The sequence below is a fragment of the Saccopteryx leptura genome, chromosome 6 (genome assembly GCF_036850995.1).
Source record: "Saccopteryx leptura isolate mSacLep1 chromosome 6, mSacLep1_pri_phased_curated, whole genome shotgun sequence".
Lineage (NCBI taxonomy): Eukaryota > Metazoa > Chordata > Mammalia > Chiroptera > Emballonuridae > Saccopteryx > Saccopteryx leptura.
The window spans coordinates 55674353-55700755 of NC_089508.1; the positions used below are offsets into that span (position 1 = coordinate 55674353).

A 26403-nucleotide genomic window follows, 5' to 3' on the forward strand; every position below is an offset into this window, starting at 1 on the left:
GGCAATGTCTTGGCTTTTAGAGACTAATTTTGAGACTATGCTCTAGCCTACTTTCCCAACCTTTGCCATGTCAAGACATGAACAGTAAATTATAACATCTGTATGGCACATGCACATAAACTGATGCAGCTTCTCAGGGCCAGAAGTGATCTGATCTGTTTGCAGGCTTTAACCACACTTAGGCTGAGGGGGGTCATTATTTGAACCCATATGCAATCCATTCATGGCCCTTCTGATGAAAAGCCATGCTCGCCAATCTTTTTACATGGTTATCCAGCAACGCAGGAGGTTTTCCCCCTACTCCACTGCCTGCTTGTTGGAACAAAACACTGGAAGTCACCAACTACCAGAGAGGGCCAGCAGCATTATCTGGGAATCTAAGATGCCATTCCTCTGAGGGTCTGCAGTTTATAATACTCCCTAATGCTCTGAGACCTATCAGAGAAGATGGATGCCCAACTCTTTACTTCTATCCTATGTATAACTGTCTGCTCTACTGCCATTCTATAACCCCAGGGAGCAGCTAGTCCACATGATGACATGAAGGAACCTAAAATGAATTATATTAAACGAAAGAAGTACCAGGGCCCTGGCCGGTTGGCTCAGTGGTGGAGCGTCGGCCTGGCGTGCAGGGGTCCGGGGTTCGATTCCCGGCCAGGGCACACAGGAGAGGCGCCCATCTGCTTCTCCACCCCTCCCCCTCTCCTTCCTCTCTGTCTCTCTCTTCCCCTCCCGCAGCCAAGGCTCCATTGGAGCAAGGATGGCCCGGGCGCTGGGGATGGTTCCTTGGCCTCTGCCCCAGGCGCTGGAGTGGCTCTGGTCGCGACAGAGCGACGCCCCGGAGGGGCAGAGCATTGCCCCCTGGTGGGCAGAGCTTCGCCCCTGGTGGGCATGCTGGGTGGATCCCGGTCGGGCGCATGCAGGAGTCTGTCTGACTGTCTCTCCCTGTTTCCAGCTTCAGAAAAATACAAAAAAAAAAAAAGAAAGAAAGAAAGAAAGAAGTACCAGAAATGGATGGGTCTAAGTACAGAGGTGGTAAAACAGCTTTGATGAATATGTACAACCAACAGTCAACTGCTTAAAATGAATCTGGATCCAGAGCATATGATTAGCTACGACTGACTAAAAATGTTTCCCTAGCCACTTCCAAGTCTCTGATTTCAAGGTTTCCCAGACCAAAAAAAAAAAAAATTACGATAAAGTATTTCATTGCAACAGCCTTGAATACATTTTTAAGATCATAGTAAATGGGAAGATGGGAGCAGGCAGACAGATATCTTGAAGACTCATAAAAATCAGTTACATATTACTGTTCATACAATTAGAAAGTTAAAACTTTTCATCTTCCCCGAAGACATCCAACACAGAAAAATATATTTGTATAAGGCTATTAACTGCATCATTATTTTGTAACTATAATATATTGGAAACAACCTGAATGCCCAAACATAGGAATCTGGTTGAATTCACTATGACATATCCACAAAGGGGAATACTACAAAACTATTAAAAATAATAAGGAAAATTTCTACCAACACAAGACTGTTACCCAAGACATACTGTTAAATGAAAGAAGCAAAGTCCAAACAGTATACTTAGTTTGCTACCTTTTGTGAGAGAAAATAATAACTGGTTGTCTATGAGGGGTGGAATGAATGAGTGGAAAGGATTGGGTAGTAACACTTATAGGTATAGTTTTAACTTTTGGAACAATGCTTATGTTTTACATACTCAAAAAGAGAATTAAAATCAGCAAGGATGAGGTGAAAAAAATCTAAAGTGGAAATCAAACACAAACAAATGAATTTATATGTCACATAAGTAATATTAAATGTATTAAAACAGCGGTTCTCAACCTGTGGGTCGCGACCCCAGTGGGGGTCGAACGACCAAAACACAGGGGTCACCTAAAGCCATCGGGGTCGCGACCCACAGGTTGAGAACCGTTGTATTAAAAGGAGGAAGACTTAACCCAAATAACTTTTGAACATAATACTTTACAAAAAGAACTGTAAAGAAATACTCAACTCTAATTACAAGGGGTTTTCTTTGCAATGGTATGAGTTAGTTCTGGAACTACTTTCTCTGATTATGGCATTGAGCAAATGAGTACATAGACTGGGGATAATGGGAACCAGATTCTCAGTGTTGGAGAAGGGCATTACAAATAAGGGAAGGGGCAAGACTAGATCTGTGATGTTGACTGGAATCATGGGCATCAATGTAAACTATCAGTTTTATACAGACACATCTATTTTATATCTTAGCTCTTATCCACTCAGAGATCTTAGCTTATAAACATTATTTCCAACTAAAAGGAATGAGGGCTACTTGCAGAAATGGCTGATCACAAGCAAGGCTGGGGAAGGCTGATACAAGAGGAGCCTGGAGCATCTTGCTGTGCCAGAAAGTAAGGAAGAGCTCCAAGAACAGGGACATGTCAATACGGCTCTGTTCTAGGGGCTTCCTAGTGGTCAAATCTAAAAGCATTTGAACCTCAAAATAAATAACAAAATATTGTAGAATAAAATTAAAATCTGAGTCCATACTAATAAAATAAATGAATAAACAAGTAGAAGAGAAATATAGAATACCAACTAATATGTTTAGAAGAAATATATTAGAAGATTGACATCTTGCAACCATCCTGATAATAACTGATTCAGTCAAGAATCATCAATGTATGCTAAATTGGGGTGAAAGTTTGGTGAGGAACAAGATACACACACACACACACACACACACACACACACCCAGAGGGTGGGGCAAAAGTAGGTTTACAGTTGTGAGTACACAAAACAGTTTTCTCTGATCATTTACTAGTTATTGTATTATTTTCCATATGAACTGTAAACCTACTTTTGCCCCACCCTGTGTAGATATAAAATCTCAAAGTCTCTCCCAAAATTACTTATTAATAACAAAGAGGAAAATGGTAACTTGACACTGGAAAGCTACCTGCAAATGTTACATTTAATTAAGTAATCAAAGTTTAAAAGTGAGGGGATAAAAGAAAAAAATAAAAACACCTCATAGACACAGACAACTGCATGGTAATTACCAGAGGGAAAGAAGGTAGAAGAGATAGAAGAGGGTAGAGGTGGGATAAGTTATGATTGAAGGAGACTTGGGGTGGTCAACACACAATACAATACACAGTTGATGTATTATAGGATTGTACACCTGAAATCTATATAATTAACCAGTGTCACCTCAATAAATTCAATTAAAAATAAAATTAAAAATATTATCAAAGTTAACATCACCAAAAATGAGACAAACCAACATCACATACCTCTTGATCTATGTATGCCCTAAGACAAAACATTACTTCTGTAGTATTCCTACCAAAATAATGCATAACCTGAATCTAATCATGAGAAAACATTAGAAAAATTCAAATTAAGGAACATTCTATAATCATTGGCCTTTATTCTTCAAAAATATCAAAATGTGAAAGACAAAGAAAGGCTAAGGAGCTGTTCCAGATTAAAGTCGACTAAAGAATTAGGATAAAGTGAAATGCATAATCCTGGATGAGATCCAGGAGAGGTGGAAGGGAAGACAGAAAGTGAAATAGCTATAAAAGACACAATATAAAAACATAATGAGACAACTGGAGAAATCTGCATATGAAATGTGCATTAGCAAATACTATTGTATCAGTATTAAATGTCCTGATTTTGACCAATAGCCTTTGTTTATTGAAAAGAAAGCCCTGGCCCTGGCTGGTTGGCTCAATGGTAGAGCGCCAGCCTAGCATGTGGATGTCCCAGGTTCAATTCCTGGTCAGTTGGGACACACAAGAGAAGCGATCATCTGATTCTCCACATATTTCCCCTCTTGCTTTTCTTTCTCTCCCTTTCTCTCTCTTTTCTCCTCCTGCAGCCATGGCTTGACTGGAGCAAGTTGGCCCCAGATGCTGAGAACTGGCTCCATGGACCCCACCTAAGGCACTAAGAAGAGCTCGGTTGCTGAGCAATGGACCAACGCCCCAGATAGGCAGAGCATCGCCCCTTAGTGGGCTTGCCAGGTGGATCCTGGTCAGGGCACATGTGGGAGTCTGACTCTGCCTTCCCTCCTCTCACTAAATTAAAAAAAAAAAAAAGAAAGTAAGTCTTTGTTCTTGGAGGAAAAAAAAATTTAAAGTATTTATAAAGGAGCATTACACCTGCAAATTACTGGGGGGTATATAAACAGAAGGTACAGCCTGACCAGGCGGTGGCGCAGTGGATAGAGTGTCGGACTGGGATGCAGAGGACCCAGGTTCGAGACCCCACCAACTTGAACCCAAGGTCGCTGGCTCCAGCAAGGGGTTACTCGGTCTGCTGAAGGCCCGCGGTCAAGGCACGTATGAGAAAGCAATCAATGAACAACTAAGGTGTCGCAATGCGCAATGAAAAACTAATCATTGATGCTTCTTATCTCTCTCCGTTCCTGTCTGTCTGTCCCTGCCTATCCCTCTCTCTAAAAACAAAACAAAACAAACCCCCCCCAAAAAAAGAAGGTACACAATAAGTGATAACACAAATGGGGCAAAATGTTAACAATTTGTGAATCTAGATAAAGAGTACATGAGAACTCTTTATACTATTCTTAGCAACATTTCTTTTCAGTATGAAATTACTACAGCAAAATAAAAAGGTTTTTTTTTGAGGTTAAGAAAAATGTCTCCTTTACTTCCAATTAAGAATACATATACCTTTCTGGCCCTGGCTGGTTGGCTCAGCAGTAGAGCATCAGCCCAGCGTGTGGAAGTCCCGGGTTCAATTCCCGGCCAGGGCACACAGGAGAAGTGCCCATCTGCTTCTCCACCCCTCCCCCTCTTCTTCCTCTTTGTCTCTTTCTTCCCCTCCCACAGCCAAGGCTCCACTGGAGCAAAGCTGGCCCAGGCGCTGAGGATGGCTCCATTGCCTCCTCCTCAGGCACAAGAATGGCTTCAGCCGCAATGGAGCAATGCCTCAGATGGGCAGAGTATCACCCCTTGGTGGGCATGCCAGGTGGATCCTGGTCGGGCGTATGCGGGAGTCTGTCTGACTGCCTCCCCACTTCTAACTTCAGAAAAATACACACACACAAAAAGAATATATCTTTTTGCATGACCTGAGGTGGCATAGTGGATAAGGTGGTGACCTGGAACGCTGAAGTCACCGGTTCAAAGCCCCAGACTTGCCCAGTCAAGGCACACAGAGAAGCAACTATGAACTGATGCTTTCCGCTTCCCCTCTTCTCACTTTTCTCTCCCTCCTTTCTCTAAAGTCAACAAATCAAATCTTTTTTTGTGTGTGTGTGATAGAGAGACAGATACAAACAGACAGATAGGAAGGGAGAGCTATGAGAAGCATCAATACTTCATTGTGGCTCCTTAGTTGTTCACTGATTGCTTTCTCATATGTGCCTTGATCGTGGGACTACAGTAGAGCGATTGACCCCTTTGCTCAAGTCAGTGACCTTGAGTTTCAAGCCAGTGACCTCTGGGCTCAAGCCAGCAACCATGGGGTCATGTCTATGATCCCATGCTCAAGCCAGCGAGCCCACACTGAAGCGGGATGACCCCACACTCAAGCCAACGACATCAGGACTTCGAACCTGGGTTCTGTGTCCCTGTCCAATGCTGTATCCACTGCACCACTGCCTGGTCAGGCAACAAATCAAACCTTAAAATGTGTGTATGTGTGGGCCCTGGCCAGTTGGCTCAGCGGTAGAGCGTCGGCCTGGCATGCGGGGAACCCGGGTTCGATTCCCGGCCAGGGCACATAGGAGAAGCGCCCATTTGCTTCTCCCCCCCCCCTTCCTCTCTGTCTCTCTCTTCTCCTCCTGCAGCCAAGGCTCCATTGGAGCAAAGATGGCCCGGGCGCTGGGGATGGCTCCTTGGCCTCTGCCCCAGGCACTAGAGTGGCTCTGGTCTCGGCAGAGCGACGCCCCGAAGGGGCAGAGCTCATCGCCCCCTGGTGGGCAGAGCATCGCCCCTGGTGGGCGTGCCGGGTGGATCCTGGTCGGGCGCATGTGGGAGTCTGTCTGACTGTCTCTCCCCGTTTCCAGCTTCAGAAAAATACAAAAAAAAAAAAAAAAAAAATGTGTGTATGTGTATACCTTTTCTTTTTTCTTTTTTTTTACTAACACAAAAGGAGAAAGGTTAAAATACCAATGTGCAGAGCCAGAGTCCTATAAACCTGACATTAACTTTCCTTTACTGAAGGGTGATGAACTAATCCAGTAAAATATTATAACATATTAATTGCAGTAGCCCAAATGACCTTACAATTATGTTTCATTTTCCATATCCTTGTCTGGTTTGTGATTTAGCTTCTCAAACAGAGTCAAACCTTCTGGCTTACCTACTCTCTCTGCTGACTCTATGATAGCAGCAACAATATTTTGCTCTGTTTATCAGAGAAGGTAAATCAGAGTCTGAACTTTTACTCAAATAAAGTAAAATTTCAGTTTTAGTGATTTAACTTTCTGAATGACAACTAGTAAGGCCCATTTCTGATAGGGCAAAAGCATTTTACCCTAAAAACTGGATTAGAAATATTTCATCTAAAAATAGATACCAATTTAAACATGGCAGACTAACTCCTCTCTTATCTCCTTTCCTTCCTAACATCCCGCCAAAAATGACAATAGAGGAATTAAATAGATGTTAACTCACAAGGATAAAGAGAACATCTGAGGCATGTTCAAAAGCAGACAAAAGATTTCAACATGGGTTTGGAAGTCAGGAAGAAGAGCAGAAACGATCTTAGTAGTGCAAAAGAAGCTACAACGTAAATGCCAGCAGAGAAGGAAGCAGACAAGAGGCAGCTCTGGGCTCAGGGACACTGGGCATAGCAGACAGCAAGGGTAGGGATGGAACTGAAAACAGTCTCTAGGCTGTATGAAACAACTAAATCATGGAACTTCCTGCACCCTGATGCCAGAACATCAGTACCCAGAAAAAAGACTGAAAAACGGAAGGTGAACTACACTGTAGACTAGCCCCACCCATTTTAGAGCTTTTTAGTGCCTCACACTTGCATAAAAAGACAAAGCTAAAACAGACCCTTGAAGAAAAACTCTAGTCTGACTGAATCATTTTAAAAAGAAAAAGAACCCAGAGGTAACAAACAATGCAAGGAAAACGGAAAACTTGAAAACAAACAAACTCAAAAACCCTGGAGTGATAAGAGAAAATACTGCAAAATAACAGTAACAGAATGTATGAAAAAGCAATGGTCAGAAAAAATGAGAAAAAGCTCTTGAAAAGTAAAAATATGATCAATCAAAATTCAACAGAAAGGTGGGGGGGGGGGGAATCAAGAAAACATCTCAGAACTAGAACCAAAAGGCAGAATATTACAGGTTCCACTTAGGACCCCCAACATTCAGTTAATAGCAGTTCCTGAAAGAAAAAGTACAAATTAGGACATGTAAGTATGGAAGAATGAGTACCCCAACTAGGCTGAAAGGTCTCTTGAGTACCCATCACAATAACAGAAAATTACCCATGCCAAGACATATCATTTTGAAACTTAAAAAAAAAAAAGGATAAAAAGAATATCCTTGAACCCTGGCCAGCTGGCTCAGTGGTAGAGTGTAAGCCCAGTGTGTAGAAGTCCAGGGTTTGATTCCTGGCCAGGGCACATAGGAGAAGCAACTATCTGCTTCTCTGCCCTTCCCCCTCTTCCTTTCTCTCTTTCTCTCTTCCCCTCCCACAGCCAAGGCTCCATTAGAGCAAAGTTGGCCCAGGTGCTGAGGATGGCTCTCTGGCCTTTGCCTCAGGCGCTAGATTATTCGGCTCAGGTTGCAATGGAGCAAAGCCCCAGAAGGGCAGAGCATCGCCCCCTGGTGGGTATCCCAGGTGGATCCCAGTCAGGTGCATGTGGAAGTCTCTCTCTCTGCCTCCCCACTTCTCACATCAGAAAAAAAAAAAAAAGAATATCCTAAGAGTTTCCAGGAAAAAGAATTAAAGGAGATGACAGGTGATAGATAGATAGATAGATAGATAGATGATAGATAGATAGATAAAGAAATAATCAGAAAGGCATCAGGTTTCCCAACAGCAACACTGGAAGCCTAAAAACAAAAGAACAATTCTCTCATAATTCTAAGAGAAATATCTTCTCTAATAGTCTATAGTCAGCCAAGTAATTAAGTACAAAGATAGAATAAAAGTATCAGACTTGCATGGAATCAAAAAATAACCTGCTGTGAGGCCCTAGCCGGTTGGCTCAGTGGTAGAGTGTCAGCCCGGGTGTGGAAGTCCAGGGTTTGATTCCCGGCCAGGGCACACAGGAGAAGCGCCCATCTGCTTCTCCACCCCTCCCCCTCTCCTCTCCTCTCCCTCCCTCTCTCTCTCTCTCTCTCTCTCTCTTCCCCTCCCAAAGCCAAGGCTCCATTGGAGTCAAGTTGGCCTGGGCGTTGAGGATGGCTCCATGGCCTCCACCTCAGGCACTAGAATGACTCCGGTTGCCATAGTGCAATGCCCCAGATGGCAGAGCATTGCCCCCTGGTGGGCATGCTGGGTGGATCCCAGTTAGGTGCATGCAGGTGTTTGTCTCTCTGCCTCTCCACTTCTCACTTCAGAAAAATACAAAAATAAATAAATAAATAAATGTAACCTGCTGTGAGATGAGAGGTCAATGATGTACTTCAGCAAACAGTTTAATAAACCAAGAAAGAGAAAGACATGAGATCCAGGAAATAGGAGATCTGTCACAAGAGAACAGCCAGGGAATCACAGGGCAAGAACTGTCCAGTAGGCCTAGAAAATAACTGGTTAAAATAGGAGCAAGAGGACTCTGAGAAAGAGGTCTTCAAGAAAAAAATAGGCCCTGGCCGGTTGGCTCAGCGGTAGAGCGTCAGCCTAGCCTGCGGAGGACCCGGGTTCGATTCCCGGCCAGGGCACACAGGAGAAGCGCCCATTTGCTTCTCCACCCCTCCGACGCGCTTTCCTCTCTGTCTCTCTCTTCCCCTCCTGCAGCCGAGGCTCCATTGGAGCAAAGATGGCCCGGGCGCTGGGGATGGCTCTGTGGCCTCTGCCTCAGGAGCTAGAGTGGCTCTGGTCGCACAGAGCATCGCCCCCTGGTGGGCAGAGCGTCGCCCCATGGTGGGCGTGCCGGGTGGATCCCGGTCGGGCGCATGCGGGAGTCTGTCTGTCTCTCCGTTTCCAGCTTCAGGAAAAAAAAATGAAAAAAAAGAAAAAAGAAAAAAATAGTGCTTAGAGATTATCTGTTTAAGCGCTTAGAAAATAATATTCATAGACATTTGACAGATTTATAGGTACAATTGAGTAAAAACATGTAGGTGAACTAAACAACTTTTTAAAAGGGCAATTATTTATTCAAGGAATAACAAAATGCTAGACAAGAAAGAAAAGGTAATCACCATATTAACCAGAACTTGTAACTAAATTACATTGAAAAATGGAGAGACAGGTCAGAAGGAAAGGTGGTGCAACCACCAATGTCCTCATTTACCATAGCAAGATGTCAAGAGATAATGCCTAAAATTAACAAATTAAGGGAAAACAATGTATTACTTAGAAGTATGCAGGTAAATATAAGAAAGAAAGCTAAATATAAATAGAGCTTGGTTATCTGTGGACAGTAGAACTGAGGGTGGAGAGAAGGGAGGGCTGCTGTTCTATTTTAAACCTTTTGATACTGACTTACTGTTTGTATGTGCTACTTTTTGAAAGCATGAATTAATCTTTAAAAAGCAAATTGATGTGATAGTCATATCAATTCATGAGAGTACCAAAGTTATTTTTTTATCTTAAGTATGTCTAAAATCCATTATGTGGCATAAAAATTACAATAGCAGTTTATCATTTGGGGCCAATTCCCTATGTTCCACAAGGCTAATTTTCAGCGCTAATGGCATTCATCTTCTACTAGAGAATGTAATTTCAAAGCTGGCCAAAATTTGTCATCTATATGTTAACAGATCCAGATACCTACAGAGCCAGAAAAGAGAGGGCATCTGGTCCTGCTGACTTCCCACACAGAGGCAAATTCTGATCCATACGGCTGGTCCTCTCACTGGTTCAAGCATTTTACTCTATTTTGAAATGGATTTCTGAAATCAGTTTTTAACATCAAATGAAAACAACATATGGAAACAGTGTACGTGAAACTACATATTCTCAAAAACTGTGATGTACTAAACAAATTTATTATTATTTGTTCTGTCACAATCTCAGACTTGTTCAGACCTAGTTTGGAGAAAAACACCTCAGGAAGCTATTATGCTATATCTACTCTAGCAGTCTTCAGCTAAATACTGGACTTGTGCCTTACCTCCAAATGAGGGGAAAGGGTAGTGGGGAGAAGGATTAAAACTACTAATACTAAATCCAAAGCAGGTTATGAAATCAGAGTCAAAATGGGCCACTTTTGCCTTTGAAAGACCAGACACAAATAACTACAGAAAAATTACCAGTTTATATTGTTTTAAAAATAACTTCCCCTATGAAGTTGATTATGTGGAGAATGAAAACAAAAAGCCATGAATCACTTAAGAAAAATTCTGACATCCCATATTTCCATTTATTTAATATAGCAAGATCTGATGCAATTCCATGCTTTTGCCAACAGCCTGAGTAAGCAAAGCCAAGGTTAAACGGTAGTGGGATCTTCAAAAGAAATGAATCAAATCGTAAGTGTAAACACCATACAACTATTATTTCAAAACAATAGCAAGTGTATGCAATATAAGATTCTTATGTATATATTTTTATAGTAAGCACTCCCTCCCATAAATAAATAAAATAATCAAGAGGTTTATAAACCTCTTATTATCAGATTTTACTCAAAGAACGATGTATTTAATATCTGCATTGTACAATTCTCTTCCTAGTTTTTTGTGACTATATAATAAAGATTAGTGCTAAAGCACAAAGTGAGGGAGAAATTACCACATGTGTATTTATTGGTGTGTTGGGAAATTCTTTGTTCTTTTAAAATCAGTGGGACTATTTATGAAGAAGTGGGGAAAATAGATATAAAATGGGCACGGACTTATGCTCTGCTTAAAGGGCTAGATACCCAATATTACAAAAAATAGGAACCTTACAAATTCCAATCACTGTTTTAATTATTTAACTAAAACCAACAGTTGAATTTTTTTATAAGCCATAGGCACAATTTTAAAATCTGACACACATTTCCCCAAGAATCACTGTTAATTATTCAAAGGAAGAAAAACACAAAAACCTGAAAAAATATTTTTTACATGAGGTTCTAAAAAGACACAAACAAAACGCTTGAAATAACCGAAATGAAACTGATGCAGTTAAGCTCTCAGAATTAAATTCTCATGGCATGACTGTTGAGGTCTGGCAGCTACTTCATACACATAAGGTGAAGTTTGAGTTCTTAGTTGTTGCAGAGCAAATTCAGGATAATTTAGGTGGAAACCAGAGTTAATCTCAATTAAGTTAAAGGACATTTTACTATATTACACTAAAAATATATGTACACACATATTAATGATAAATAATTTGTGTCAGCCACAGAGTTTTTAAGTTATATAGAAGTTCTTTTTAAAAATATTATATCAGTAAGAAATGATGACATCAGATCATTTACAACATGGATGGACCTTGATAACATTATACAGAGTGAAATAAGTAAATCAGAAAAAACTAAGAACTATATGAATCCATATATAGATGGGACATAAAAATGAGACTCAGAGACATGAACAAGAATGTGATGGCAATGGGGGTGGGGGGAGGGTGCGAAAAAGGAGAGAGGGGGTGGGGGAGGGGAGGGGCACAAAGCAAACCAGATAGAAGGTGACAGAAGACAATTTGACTTTGGGGGAGGGGTATACAGCACAATCAAATGTCAAAATAATCTGGAGATGTTTTCTCTCAACATATGTACCCTGATTTATCAATGTCACTGCATTAAATTTAAAAATAATAAAAAATATATATATTATATCAGGACATTTCTTTAACATGTTATTTATCAATTATCCCAGAGAAACATTCTATCACAAAATTTGTTTCCTAAAACTTTCAGCACGATCTTCTAAACTTTGATCAAGATAGCCAATCCCTTGGCAGGGGTGAACATACAATACAGTGTACATTGTACAGAGATGTGTTGTAGAATTAGGTACCCGAAACTTGTATAATCATGTTAACTAGTGGCAATCCACTAAATTAATTTTTTTTTAAAGATAGTACAATTCCAATATTGTGCAACAGATGTTTGAAACAAAGAAACGGACAATAATCTACTCTTTAAAAAAGAAAACCTGAGCATGGTCAGTAAGAACAAAGATTCAAAGAAGCTACAACAATTAAGTGTACTATCTCATAATCGGTTAAATTAAACGTGTGAGCAGAGCAGTAAATCACCGGCCTGTTTTTCCTGGTGATGAGATAGTACAAGAACAGTCCATAAAATTAAAGAGACTTCTGAATGGGTCAAGAATAAACAGGCAAGCAGATTTCTATAAGGCTGTCTTAAACCTAGCTAGAACAAAGAAAAATATCAGGACAGAACATCTTACTCAAAATGGAAAACAGCCCACTGATAGAGAGCTCTTCAATCGTTAAGCAGAGAACAAAGTCTCCAGATAAAATCTATTTGGTTATAGTATTCTTTCAGAGACACAAGCTAGTTCCTTAAAAATAAACTCTCAATTTCCTCCTCAAATAGGTCTTATAAATTTTAACTAGCTATCACTTATTTAATTGTGAAGAATTTAGCTAAAACAAACAACTAATAACTAATACAATATCCAAGTTTAATTTCAATGTCCAAGTTTAATTTCAATAGTTTTCAAAATCTGAAATTGCCTTTCTAAGCTCATCTGCATTTTATATTGATACATTTGTAAATAGCACATGTATACCTACTTTTCAGTGTATGTTAAAAAGAGAGGGAAATGTGTTTTAAGCTCTGCAGTCTAAATACTATAACTTTCACAAGAAAGACAATTGGAAAATCTTAGAATATAACCAAATGGAACCAACAAAGTACACTACCTAAAAACAAAGATTTCAATAACCTCTGAGCTACCACAGGTAAAAGCTAAAGCCAGTATCTTAGGAATTTTCTTCCTCCTCCACCCCCCAAAAAAACCACCTCCAAAAAGAGTCACCTCTACCAGAAGCAAAATGAAAAAATGGGATGGAGCAACTTCAAGAACAGAAGCACATTTTAAAAACAACCAAAAGCTAATTACATTTTATCCACAGCTATGCTGAGAAGGCTAGTTTATTATATCTGAGGTAATGTGACTAGCCCACAAAAAAATTAGATCTGAACTGTAAGGAAGTTAAGATATTCAAAAACAGTTTTCTACCAATTGTATGTACTACCAATCTTGTTCCAACTTGCCTGCACTTTAATCAATAAACAGGGGAGGAAGAGTTAATCAAATGCACAATTTACATAATTATTTTCAAAATGTGAAATTTAAAATGTATTTTCATGTCAAGAATCTTCAAAGGAATTAGTTCAAGTATGTTTCCAAACACTTTAAATCATTTAAATTATCAAGCCTTAAATTACTGGATGACAAAATAAAGATAATCTAAAAGTATGGTTTAAATGGCATTTGAATTCAAGTTTTGGGCTCTCTCTACTACCATCCCCCCTTCCCCCAAGCATCTTAAGCAACTCTTAATCTGTCTCAGTTTCACAATCTATAAAACAGGAAAAACTACAAGGATGGGTGGTTAATTAAATTAGGATTAAATGCTAGCAAACTGCTTTGAAGTTACTTTATGCTGTTCTCAGTTCTCCTCCTACTCAGTAAAACTAATAGATGAGAAAACATCTGGAATTACTATAGATACTAACATCTGCAGACTCACAGCAGTTAAAAGATGATCTCTATTTACAAGGTTCTAAGCCAAAGTTCATTCAACAACCCCAAAAGATTTCAGGATACAATCGCAAGGAACAATTTTTAGGTACATTTCCTTTCAGTCTGAAAGATACCTACTCTTACCTACATTCTCAAAACAGGCTATTACAAATCACAGAGCATCTTGAGCAGTCTTGGCACAAAACAATTCTGGGTAAAATGAACAAACTGTTACTGTTGTTAATGCTATTTTCAGCATTCTAAACTGTCAATTAAGGTAAGCTTCATCACAAATACACCCTACAAAAAGTCCTAGTCCCTGCTGAGAAACTAAGTACTTCCTTCTAAGCCATCTGTCCAGGAAAGCTCTATTAAAACACCTAGAATGCAGTCTCAGTCTAAAGGAACTATGAATAAACATAAAACATTAAAAAACACTAAACCACATACATTTTCCACTTCAAACGCTGATGAACTATCTGAGTCTATTCCGATGCCTTGGTTGGACACAAAGCTCATAGGCAGATTGGTGAGAAACTGTAGTTTAATCAAAAGAGGTTAATTTTTTTTTTCAAAAAAGGAAAATATATAAAATAGCTCAAGAAAGGGGAAAAAGCTCAAAAAGGAAAAAAAAAAAAGCACAAAGCAGGTTAGGAGGAAATGTACATGTAAATTACTCCCTGATGGAAGAAAGACTCAATTAAATTTTAAAACAGGAATTTAAATTACTCAGTGAGCTACAAACTCAATTACTCACTGTTCTGCTTACTGAGCTACAAACACCATAAAAATATAAGTATCTCTAAATCTAATTTGAAGGACCCAAAATTAATCTATTATATTCTAGTAAAGAAGGAAGTTGCATAAATTTCAACAAGGAAAAAGTAGGATGTTTTAAGAGCCTAAGGCCAATGCTGTAAAAGCAAAGAATAATAAGAATGAATTATTTTGAGAATAAAGGATTAACGGGAAACAAACAAAGAGTTCAAATTCTCCCCTCAACCTCATCCCTGCTTCTGCCTAAGCCATGAAGGATATTCTTTGTATACTAGTAAGAAAACTAGTATTTAGAAAAGAACTTCTGATCAATGTGTCAAAACTTTTTCACAAGAGCAAAATACTGCCTGACCAGGCGGTGGCGCAGTGGATACAGTGTCGACCTGGAACGCTGAGGACCCAGGTTCAAAACCTTGAGGTCAGTGGCTTGAATGCAGGCTCACCAGCTTCACTGTGGGGTTGCTGGCTTGAGCATGAGATCATAGGTATGACCCCATGGTCACTGGCTTGAGCAAGGCATCACTGGCTCAGCTGGAGCTCCCCCAACAAGGCACATATGAGAAAGCAATAAACGAAGGCGCCACAACTATGAGTTTATGTTTCTCATCTCTCTCCCCTCCTGTCTCTCGCTCTTAAAATTTTTTTTTTTTAAAAGCAAAATACTAATCTCAATCCCTAGACTGCATGCAGCCTCCTCAAACACACATGGAGCACATTCTAAGTTCCAGCTCTTTCACATCTACTACCAATTATTTAGAGACTAGGAAAATACCACGAGGTCTCCTCAAGGTTCTGGGGATGGAGGTAGGGCAGAATACTGCCAGAAAAACTAGAAAGACAAATACATTTGACTCAAATTTACAAATATTACCCCAAAAAAGTTTAAATTCTTTGGAAAAGTAAATAAAATTAAAATATTAATCTTTAGAATTAACGTGAAGAAAGTATGACCTGTCCACTGATTTTTAACCTCGTCTAGTCCACATTTACTACTACAATGTCCACCCGCCCATCTATAAACACAGAATGTCAAGAGAATACAAATTCATTGCGGTAACAACACTGCAGATGATCATGTGCTCACAAGCCAGATGATCACAACACTGCAGATGATCATGTGCTCACAAGCCAGTCCAAGTCTACAGGTTAAAATACCGGGAATGTGAACTAGTGAAAACATTCTGGGGAGAAGTTCACTCACTTTGCATATTAAGACCATTCAGCCATGATCTAAATGGAAGTTTCTTCATTCATTAAACATATATTTACTGTCTTATTATGTGCTAGGCACTTGGTAAATATTTGACAAGGTATTACTAAAAAGCGGTAAATCCAGTTGACCTAAGGAACAAATAACTGATCCTGTCTAGAAAATTTAGTCTACTGAGAATAAGAGTCCTCTTTAGATGTAGGTTGTAGGAGAAATATCACATAAAATAACCCATTGCCCTATCAGAGTGATTTCTCACCTTTGTCACAAATTACAGATTTATTACCACTGACAAGGACTCAAGAATCAGCCTGACAAGTCGGTGGTGCAGTGGATAAAGCGTCGGACTGGGATGCGGAAGGACCCAGGTTCGAAACCCCGAGCTCACCAGCTTGAGCGCAAGTTCATCTGGCTTGAGCAAAAAAAAGCTCACCAGCTTGGACCCAAGGTTGCTGGCTTGAGCAAGGGGTTACTTGGTCTGCTGAAGGCCTGCGGTCAAGGCACATATGAGAAAGCAATCAATGAACAACTAAGGAGTCCCAATGAAAAACGGATGATTGATGCTTCTCATCTTTCTCCATTCCTATCTGTCCCTATCTGTCCCTCTCTCTGACTCTCTGTCCCTGTAAAAAAAAAAAAAAAAATCAGCATATCATCCTACTAAATGGATCTTCAAAAGAAGGATTTATCTCCAATATCCACCTAAACCTGCAGAACATTTACTTAATCTACATTTACTTTTCTTGAGTAATGTGAGGAGAAGTGTCCAATGAAAACCTATAAGCCTGACCTGTGGTGGTGCAGTGGATAAAGCATCGACCTGGAAATGCTGAGGTCGCCGGTTCAAAACCCTGGGCTTGCCTGGTCAAGGCACATATGGGAGTTGATGCTTCCAGCTCCTCCCCCCTTGTCTCTCTCTGTCTCTCTCTCCTCTCTCTCCCTCTGTCTCTCTCTCTCTCCTCTCTAAAAATGAGTAAATAAAAAATAAATAAATAAACTTTAAAAAAAAACCTATAAAAAGGCATATACAACTCTTTGAAGAATTAATTAGGGAAAAATTCTGATCCCTGTACAATTAAAATATTTTCAGTAAACTGGTGAACCCACACCCCTGAAATGCAAATGCTTGGTCTTTGGCCTTCCTTAGTTATTAAAAACAGTTGTGTTTAGGGCATCTTTTTTTTTTTTTTTTTTAAATTTGTGTTCTTCCTCCAATATTTTGCCACTGGTCCAACTCTTTTACCCACAGAAAGTAGAAATGTCCAAGCCTCCAGCTTCTCAAAATAACATCTGGTATGTGTACACAACAGAAAACTTGAGAGAATGTCCTAGTTTTTATTTAAAACTTTTCATTTAAAACAAGAATGCCTTTAGCAAAGATTAGACATAAATCAGCTTTTACCTTATTAGGAGATTGCTATTTTCAACATTTACCTTAAACCACAACATGGATTTATCTTCTAACCAGTTAGCTTCCTGTCTCTCCCCAGCTAGATTAGACTAGACTAACATTTTTGAAAGCAAAGGACTATTGGATCCCATGATCTGTTGCCCAGCTAATATATTTCAAAAGTTCTATAAGTCTCCATAAAGACATAACTGCTGCTAGCCTTAAAGCTTTAAGGAATTCTCTAATACTTTAAAGCTATTTTGATAAGAGCAGGTGTCCTTAGCTGTTACTAAAGTTGTGTACCAGTGGGTTCTCAAAATGTGGTCCTGGACCCCTGAGAGTTCCCAAGACCCTTTCAAAGGGGTACATAAGGTCAAATGATTGTCATAAATAATATTAAAATGTTACTTTTATTTTTTACCCTCATTCTCTCACAAGCATGCCGTGAAGTTTTCCAGAGGCTACATGATGTGTGATATATCCAGATATATCCAGAGACTAAATGCAAAAGCAGATATGAGCCTGACCAGGTGGTGGCACAGTGGATAGAGGTTCCAATCCTGGAAGTCACTGGCTTGAGTGCAGGCTCATCTGGCTTGAGCCAGCTTGAGCATGAGCACCAGGTCTCCAACTTGAGCACAGGGTCGCTGGCTTGAGCATGGGATCATAGACATGACCATGGTTAATGACTTTGAGCCCAAAGGTTGCTGGTTTGAAGCCCAAGGTCACTGGCTTGAGCCTAAGGTCGCTGGCTTGGCTGGAGCCCCAGGGTCAAAGCACATATGAGAAAGCAATCAATGAACAACTAAAGCTCCGCAACTAAGAGCTGGTGTTTCCCATCTCTTTTCCTTCATATCTGTCTGTTCCTGTCTGATCCCCAGCCCCTCACTTAAAAAAAAAAGGAGATATGAAAATCCAGAAGTCTTCTATTAAGCTAGATAACAAGAGTTGTAAAAATATAAAATAATGACACTTTTCTCACTAAATTTTGTCTTGAAAATACTTATTTTATGGAAACTCTTATTTATGTTAACAGGTAATAAATCTGTTATTATTTGTGATTTAATACATACATATTTAACTTTTTTGTTTTAATTTCTGGTACAGCAAATATGAATAGACATAAGCCACACAAAGGCTCTTTGGATTCTCAGTAATTTTTAAGTGTAAAGGGGTCCTGAGAACAAAAAGTTTGAGAACAGCTGTAGTATACAATTATATAACCTAACACACAGTGCCTTCCATAGATAAGAAGCTCAAGTTAATTCTGAAGTATAATTACATCTTACACTCCCTAATCTTGTTGAGTAATATATCTCCTTGGAAAGCATAATTCAGCATGAAGCCAGCCTGTCCTAGGCCCTGTTTAAGGGACTTTAGATATCTAAGTATTCAGAATCCTCTTCATAAAGATGTTCTGACCTATAATACCTCCTACTACTTGAATAGTGTATAGAAATTTCTTACCATTTCTCACAAAAATTGCCTTATTCATCCTAATAGCAACCTGTGAAGTATTACCCTTTTTTTAATAGATGACATCATGAAACTGATGCTTAAGAAACAGAACTACTTGTCCAAGGAGATACTGCTAGCTAATAGAGCCTAGGATGTTCGTCTTTTGCAACTGCTTGGCTGCCTTAAGGCTCTTTCACAGTGGTGTAATTCCAAAGAAAACAGGGACAGGGCATTACTTTTATTGTCCCAGTGTCAAAACAGGGAATTTTTTTTTTTTAGCTCCTTAATAAGAATGTAATCAGACCCAACACCAGATCACAACATTAGTCAACATATTGGCTACCCTTCTGGTCCCCTACCACACTCCCTACCCCCCCCCAAAAAAAAAAGAAAGAAAAGAAATTCAAGCGTGTTGGAGAATAAATACCAGAATATATAATGCTCCAAGATGATGAATTAGTTAAGGACTCACAGATTTACTAATCATTTAATCACTGAAACAACAGGCAGGCAAGAACAAGATCAAGTTCAATACAATAACACTGGATTATATCAATGAATACATGCCAACAGGTTAAAATGGGAGGCCCACATGAAGCCAACAAGTTAAAATGGGAGGCCCACATGAACAGGATTCAATTCACAGAATATAGCAGAAGGAAAAAACCACATAAAGTTAAACTACCTTTATTGGTTCTACAAATCCAAACAATAACCATCCTGGAAAAGCAAGGTCAGAGAGATACTTGACTGCGAAATGCAAAGGTATCAATCTACCTCTTGGACAGAAATCATCTCTCCTAATTTAGGGCTAGACATGTTATCAGTACAGGTTTCTTAGTTATGCTGCATTTTAATTTACAAGAAATGCCCAATTTTCTGCATCTCTTCTCCACAGTTAACTGGACTCCCTGACTAACAAAGGCAAGACTGACTCACAAAAGGCTACCTGCCGCTTGCACAAACTCTCTTCCTTTTTCAGATGCATGTGCCCAGTAAGGCCATTTTAGAATTTTCCTAGAAAAAAAACAGGTGCTAACTGTCCACTTTGAATTCTTGCAGTTTATCTACAACAGATGAGTAAGAGTAATTTCATCATTCCTCATGAGGTATGCTTTTCCTAGTGTCTACTTTGGTCATTTCTTTTTTCAAATCTCTTCTGGGGAAAAAAAAAAGTTATAGCTATATCATCACAGCTATAGCTACAATTATAGCTAATGCACTAAAACCCAAGTTGTAAAACAATTTGATATACCTTACTTGATGTTCCATACTCAACATTTACTGCAAAAGATACGTTCATATGTAAGAGCCGATTTATACAAGTTTCTGCACCCTCACAAAAGAATTGTAATACTGCACAGTAAAACCAAATAATCAGTTAATCTTTAAAGGCTTCACGCAGAAAAATGATGACTTTACAAAGGCAAGCAAAGCATCAAACCTCTGAGAGCTCCAGGGAACCCCAGTTAATTTCTATTCCTTATCCTAGAGTACATTTTTCTTTGTGGCATTACCTATGTTTTTCTGCAAGTACATTATCACCATTTAGGCAGTAACCTGTCAAAACTGTTAAGACATTCTCTAAACTATCTTCCCAGTTCCAGCCCATAACGAGAAATGTCACACAGCTAAATCGCACCATTGCTGTTTCCCTATATTTCTTCAAATGTACTTACAGTTATTTGAAGTGCACCATCCAAATTTTATACTACACCCCAAGCTACTACCAATGAACATGGCAAATCTAATCAAGACTCTAGCGGCAACACCAGGGCCCTACCAGGAAGTAATCAAAGCAGTGTGGCCGGTGCGATCCCAAGTCGCTAGAGAAGACAATAAGAGGGCACTGGGGTTTCCAACGGGCCCGGCACAAGGAGTTTATTTGCGTAAGCAATGCAAATGCATTACATAAACCTAATAACTGTTCTACAACACACGAACTCGGGAATCTCAACGCAATTTCAGACACCCAAAACATCTTAAAGGGAATTGAGCCGCTCCTCCAAAGCAGCTGCTGGATCAGCCTCCCGAGCTTTTTAGCCAGCAGCTTGTTTTCAAACTTCACCCTCCCTGGATGATGAAAGACTCCGACCTCTGCCGCCCGAGTTCCGAGCACCTCTCGCGGCTCGGAGCTCCCGCCCGGCGTGGATCGGGTTGCCCGAGCCTGCGAGGAACCGAAGGGAAGCCGGGCCGGGACAGGCGGCAAAGGGCCCCAGGGCGCCCCGCGCCCAGACAAAGCTGCGCTCAGAGAGCGGCGTTTTTACCGTCCGGCTGAAGACGGGACACAATTCGGGCACCCCCACACACACACGTGCAACCGCCCTGTGGGGGCCGGACACCCGCTACCACAGCCCCCGTCCCGGCGACACGCGCGAGCACAGCCCTTGGGCAGGGCAGGGGCGCGAGCCCCGGGCCAGAGCCCCGGCGCGTCGCTGCCCCCACGCGCTCGTGGCCCCAATGGGCTCCCGCCCCGCACGGGCCTCTCCTTCGCCTGCCGGACCGTCGGGCCGCGGAAAACAAAGGAGCCGCCACCGCTCCGCCCGCCGCGCCCGCCCGCGCCAGCCTCACTGCGTATCCCGCCCCAGCCGCCGGACCCCGCTCACCCTCACCCCTCGCCGAGTCCGCGCACCGGCTGCTCTCGGCCCCTAGACGGCAGGCCCGGCGGAGCCGGGGCCTCGGGTGCGCGGCAGGGCCGCCTGGGGCCGCACTCACCGCTGCAGCACCAGGACGACGGGGAGCCGTTGGGGAACTTGACTGAGTCCGGAGCGATGCAGACGCTGGAGCTGAGGTGCGGACACTCCATGGTCACGAGGAGAGCGGCAAGGAGGACCGAGGATCGGGGACTGGGCGAGGTGGGGGCGGAGGAACTCTGAAGGCTCCGTCTGGGGTCGCTGCTCGCTGGGCTCTCGGCCGACGGCGGCTGCGTCCCGAGCCCTTGCGTCAAAGAAAGCAAAAGCTTCCGGGCGCCGGGTTTTCTCGCCCGCCGTTTCCAGAAGCCCCGCTCCGGAGAACGTGGGACTCCAGAATCCGGGTTCTGCCGCCACCCCTAGGCTGGGGGTTTCCGTCTTCCCAGGCCGGCCACGCCCCTCCCCTGGACAGACCACGCCCCCATGCCCCACTCCGCGGGGAGGGGTCCTGGAGCTCCCCAGTGGGTGGCCCAGAGTCCCGCTGCTCTCCTAAATGACTTTCTCAACTCTGCGGCCCCGGGCGGCCGCGGCTCCCCTGGGTCCCGGGAAGGGTGGGGCGCCGGGCAAAGACACGCCTGTCTGGTCCGCTGTGTTAACCGCGGCCGGGCGAGTTCTCTCCCAGTCGGAGGACTGGTCCTGCATGGTTGTGTGGTGGTCTGACTACTCCGTGGTAGAAAATCTGGCCACACAAGAAAGTGTGAAGGAAAAAATAAAAACCACTCGGGCAGACAGGCACAATGGCCCCCATTTTACACAAGAAGCACAAACTCAAGAGATGTTAAGCGCCTGGTCCCAGGTGGCCCAGCGGGCTGCATAGGTCTCAGAGCAGTTCTGTTCTCCCTGCCGCAGGTGCGACACTGACCAGGTTCTAGGTTCTGAACCCGTCGCCTGAGCCAGCCACCTGGATGCTGTGTGGCTGGACCCTCCGGGGCGCCCACGAACCTGAGTTCAAACCCTGTCATTGTGACATCCTGAGCGTTACCTCAAGCACGTGGTAAGACTTGCATACTTCACCCTCCACTGGAAGTTTGAGAGATCGCCCTAACCAAGGTTTAATGAGCTCGAGGTCCTGGTAACCACATGATAAAAAGAGAAGGGATCTAGCATTTGTAAAACACCTACTACTGTCTCCTAGCCAGATACTTTACACACAATACCTCATTTAGACTTCGCACCACCCTGCCGGCAGCTTTTGCCATCCCCTTTTTTGCCGCGGGGGAAGCCGCATCGGTCTGTAATTGGCTAAGGCGTGCAGGGATAGGCTCTTCGACTCTCGAACCTCGTTGTTTAATGTCGCTAGGGAGAGCCGCAGGGGGCCATTTGAGCAGGCTTTACACCGGAGCGAGCCTGAGCTGTCTCTGGAGCACGGCCTTGAAGTCTTGCAGGCTGTTACAAATATTGCCTCAAAGTTGGGGCTCCTTGTAAAACCTGGCGAAGGAACAGCAAGGCCAGAAAGCAAGCAGGGGAAGAGGAGGAGGAGGAGGATGTGGCAATCCTGCGGGCAGGGCGAGAGGAGGAAGGAAGGTCAGGAAATGATTAACCAGGCCGGGCAGGGTAGTGGTTAGAGCAGAGCACCTCCCAGCAGTGCAGTCCTGGAGCAGTTCAGGGATGCCTTCTCCGTCGCTTCTCACGCCATCCCCCCATCACCCCTTCACTCTCCCATCCCCCTCGCATCATTAACCTGGAGCATCTGTGCTGACCCCTTCCCCAAGTACTGTTTCCTGTTCTTCAGTCAACGCTCTTCTGTCACTATCCAAGTTTTGAATGCTGTGAAAGCAGGCTTTGGTCTTGAGATTTAATGGTAATAAGAAGTTGGGGAAAGTACAGCTCTAGAACTCCCAACCCTTTTTTTTTTCTCCTTTTTAATCTGTAAAATTGGGAAAATAATGCTTATCTGGCAAGGGAGATGTGGAAATTAGTGCAAATTGCCACCACGTCATAGGTAGCGAATCATAGCTTTTTAAAAATTATAGCAGTAAGGGAATAATTCCTAGGAAAGGGGAAGATAAATAAATCTGACCTTTGCTCAACTCTCCCAGCCCTCTCTGATCAACCAACCGACTTTTGGCAAGGCCTAGCTGGACCAACTTCTGTTTCCCTCTGGACACCTACCCCCATTTAGTATCCATGCCCCCGACATTTAGCCATGGAGGATGCCTGACCCATGCCACCTTTCAAATTGGCATGTAATGTTTCTTTTCTCACCCTATCAGAGACTCAGTTTCCTTATTCTCTAAACTTCATTTTAAACATCACTTCCTCAGGGAGGCCTTTCCTGACCCTGCCCCACCCCTTGTTACCTCCAGGTGTGTAATGCCCTTGTCTGTCCCCACACTGAGTCTTTTTAAAAACACTCCTCATGCATGGAATTATTTGTTTAATGTCTGTCTTCCGCTTGGAGTTCCATAAGGATAGCAAACAAGTCTGTCTGGTTTCCTGCTGTATTCCTAACATAACATGTCCAATAAATGTGTTCAATGAGTGATCGATTAGCAATGTCTACCATGGGCAGGAGTTGGGGAAATGGCACCATACTATATGCTAGGTATTTGCCCCCGCCCCCGCCCACCCCCACGGTAGTCTCTAAATTTCCTTCAGCTTTGAGTTTATGATTTTGATAGCAACAGGAATGTGAAAAGCACCTTTTAAGGTGTAAATTGCTAAAAAAAAAAAAAAATAGACTCTTCTCTCCACAGCTGGAATAAAAACCTCTCTGAGCAGGGACCCTAATTTAGTCATCTTTGACTGCTATAGTCCCCAGAGGGAAAACTATGATTTTCCAGGCAGCCCAGAGAGGCTGGTCTAAATCAAAGAGACCCACCTGGGGCTTTAGCTAGGTCTTCCTACAGCACAGGGAACGTTAAAAAATATTTTAAACAAAGCCAAACAAAAAAAAACTCGCGGTGAGTAAATGTGCCAAACGGGGGAAGACCACGAGGCACGATGGGAAATCTTTTTCAGTTCCGTTTCTTCGGATACATTTAATACGTTTGCTTTTTTTGTTGTTGGCCTGAATCGCTTTGGCACTGAGGAACTCTGACACACATACCAGTGAGCCCAGGTGGTGATGAGCCAGCCTGCAGCTCCAGGTGCTCAGGAGCTCAGAACGCACCGCCTTGGGGTCACCAGCCAGTCCTCAGTAGCCACACACACACCCGCCTTCGTGGGGACGGCTCCTGCCAGCAGCGGCCGGCGAGTTTTAAGTTTGCTTTTTTTTTTTTTTTCAGAGAAGAACGCACAATTTCAACCATGCTATCAGATGTTTCTCTTCTAATATATAGATAGGGGTTGTGTGCTGACACGGGAAGGAGGGTATACGTTGCCGTGGGAACCATGATCAGGAAAGGTCTCAAGGTTGCTGTGACCTTCCTCTAGCCTTAGACTTGAGACTTTGGGCAGAATCGGTGGTCCTGACGCAAAGATTACAAGCTGACTAGACCCTCAGGAAAACTAGCTCTGACTATAGTATATCCACTCAGGCAGGGCTTATTGGAAGAACCCAGAGAGCTAGGTTAATTATTTACCATCGAGATTTTTTTCTAGGAGCAAAGCCTCCTAGGGAAATCAAAGTTAGATCAAGAGGAGGCTTGGTGAGTCTTCAGAAGGAGGGGCAGTGGGGGAAGCCCCCCAGGGACGCTTTAATCATCTCGTTTAATTTTCCAGGCGGCACTTCTCTGACTGGTCTCCTCCATGAGAACAGAAACCTTGCCAGTCTTGTTCATTGCCTGATTTCCAGCTCCTGGACTTCTTCAGCCTGGTGCGTGGCAGGCCCTCAGGAACTGTTTGTTGAATGACTAAATGAATGAAGGGGGTGGGCTAGGCTTCAGCCAGCCCTCACTTCTGCCCTCAGGAGCACCAGCTGGTGTCATTCTCCCTCTTCTTTCCACTCACCCCTTTCACATTATCTTCCTGCCGAAATTTTTTCAGTGGCTCCCCATCTCTAGTAAGATAAAAATCGATTGGAACCCAATAGGCCTATCTCTGGCTAAAGTTTGGGGTTGTTTGTTTTTTGGTTTTAACTATTAAAGCAGTAGCTAAAACAGTTCCCTCATGATGGAAAATGCGCCTCCTCACACCTCTGTATCACTTCTTTCCCTTCACCAGGCCAGCTCCTACTCCTTCTCTAGGAAGCATGTCGCCTTCCCAGGGAAGCCCTCCATCACTTGCGCAGGCGACTTCTAAGCCTCCCCTCCTCCCCTCCACCCCCATTCTGTCTCTGCAGCTGGTCCCACGGTGCTGTTATTTTCTGACAACCTTGGAACAGATGCTTTTCTTTTCATCTGTGGGTCCTAGGCAGCTAGTTCAACAACTGTAGATATTTTTAAAAGATTATATTTGCTGATTCAGTATTGGGAGTACTCCCTTTGAGTATGATTACATCAATGATTACATATAATGGTCCCTTGGGTGTTCAAAGAAAGGACCTCAACTCTTTAAGAACAAAAACAAATAAACAAACAAACAAACAAAAAGAAAACACCTCACATTTATTGGATCCCAACTAGGTGCCAGATACTGTCTCAAGTTGTTTTCAGTTTTCGTCAATCCCCACAACAAACCTGCAAGGTATGTACTATCATCTCCATTTACTGATGCAAGAACTAAAGCTTTAAAAAAGCTTAAATAATTATACAAATATACACAATTAATACTTGGCCTTTCATCAAATGTGGTAGACTTTCACCCCTCAAACACACAGTCAGCTAAATGATTTAGCAGTATTATATGGGGGTAGCTAAAGTTCCTGATAAGGAAGGCTCCTAGAGGCCACCGGACACAGAAGAGCCTTCTCAGTAACTAAAAAAAGAATCATTTAGGTTCAGTGCCATTGTAATAATCATTATTCATTGACATCTTAATTTGTATTGCTTTTAAGGCTTTCTTCTTTATCATTGAAATGTAAACTTCACACCACCTTTATGAGGGAGATAAGAAGGTTCTCTAGTTTAAAGACCCACTTTGCAGGCCCTGGCCAGGTAACTCAGCTGGTTAGAGTGCTGCGGGGCATGCAGAGGTTGCGAGTTTCATCCTCAGTCAGGGCGTATACAAGAAACAACCAATGATGG

General features: G+C 42.4%; 1 protein-coding gene across 1 annotated transcript in view; it reads right to left on the bottom strand.

The window, feature by feature from the left end:
• USP3 (ubiquitin specific peptidase 3) overlaps positions 1-22027 on the bottom strand; it is a 111137-nt gene extending 89110 nt beyond the window's left edge. Inside the window, exon 1 of the mRNA XM_066344295.1 lies at positions 21363-22027. Within this exon, the coding sequence (XP_066200392.1) occupies positions 21363-21453 (91 nt within the window). The 5' untranslated portion in view covers positions 21454-22027. The remainder of the gene's footprint in view (positions 1-21362) is intronic.
• Between the last annotated feature and the right edge of the window lie 4376 nt (positions 22028-26403).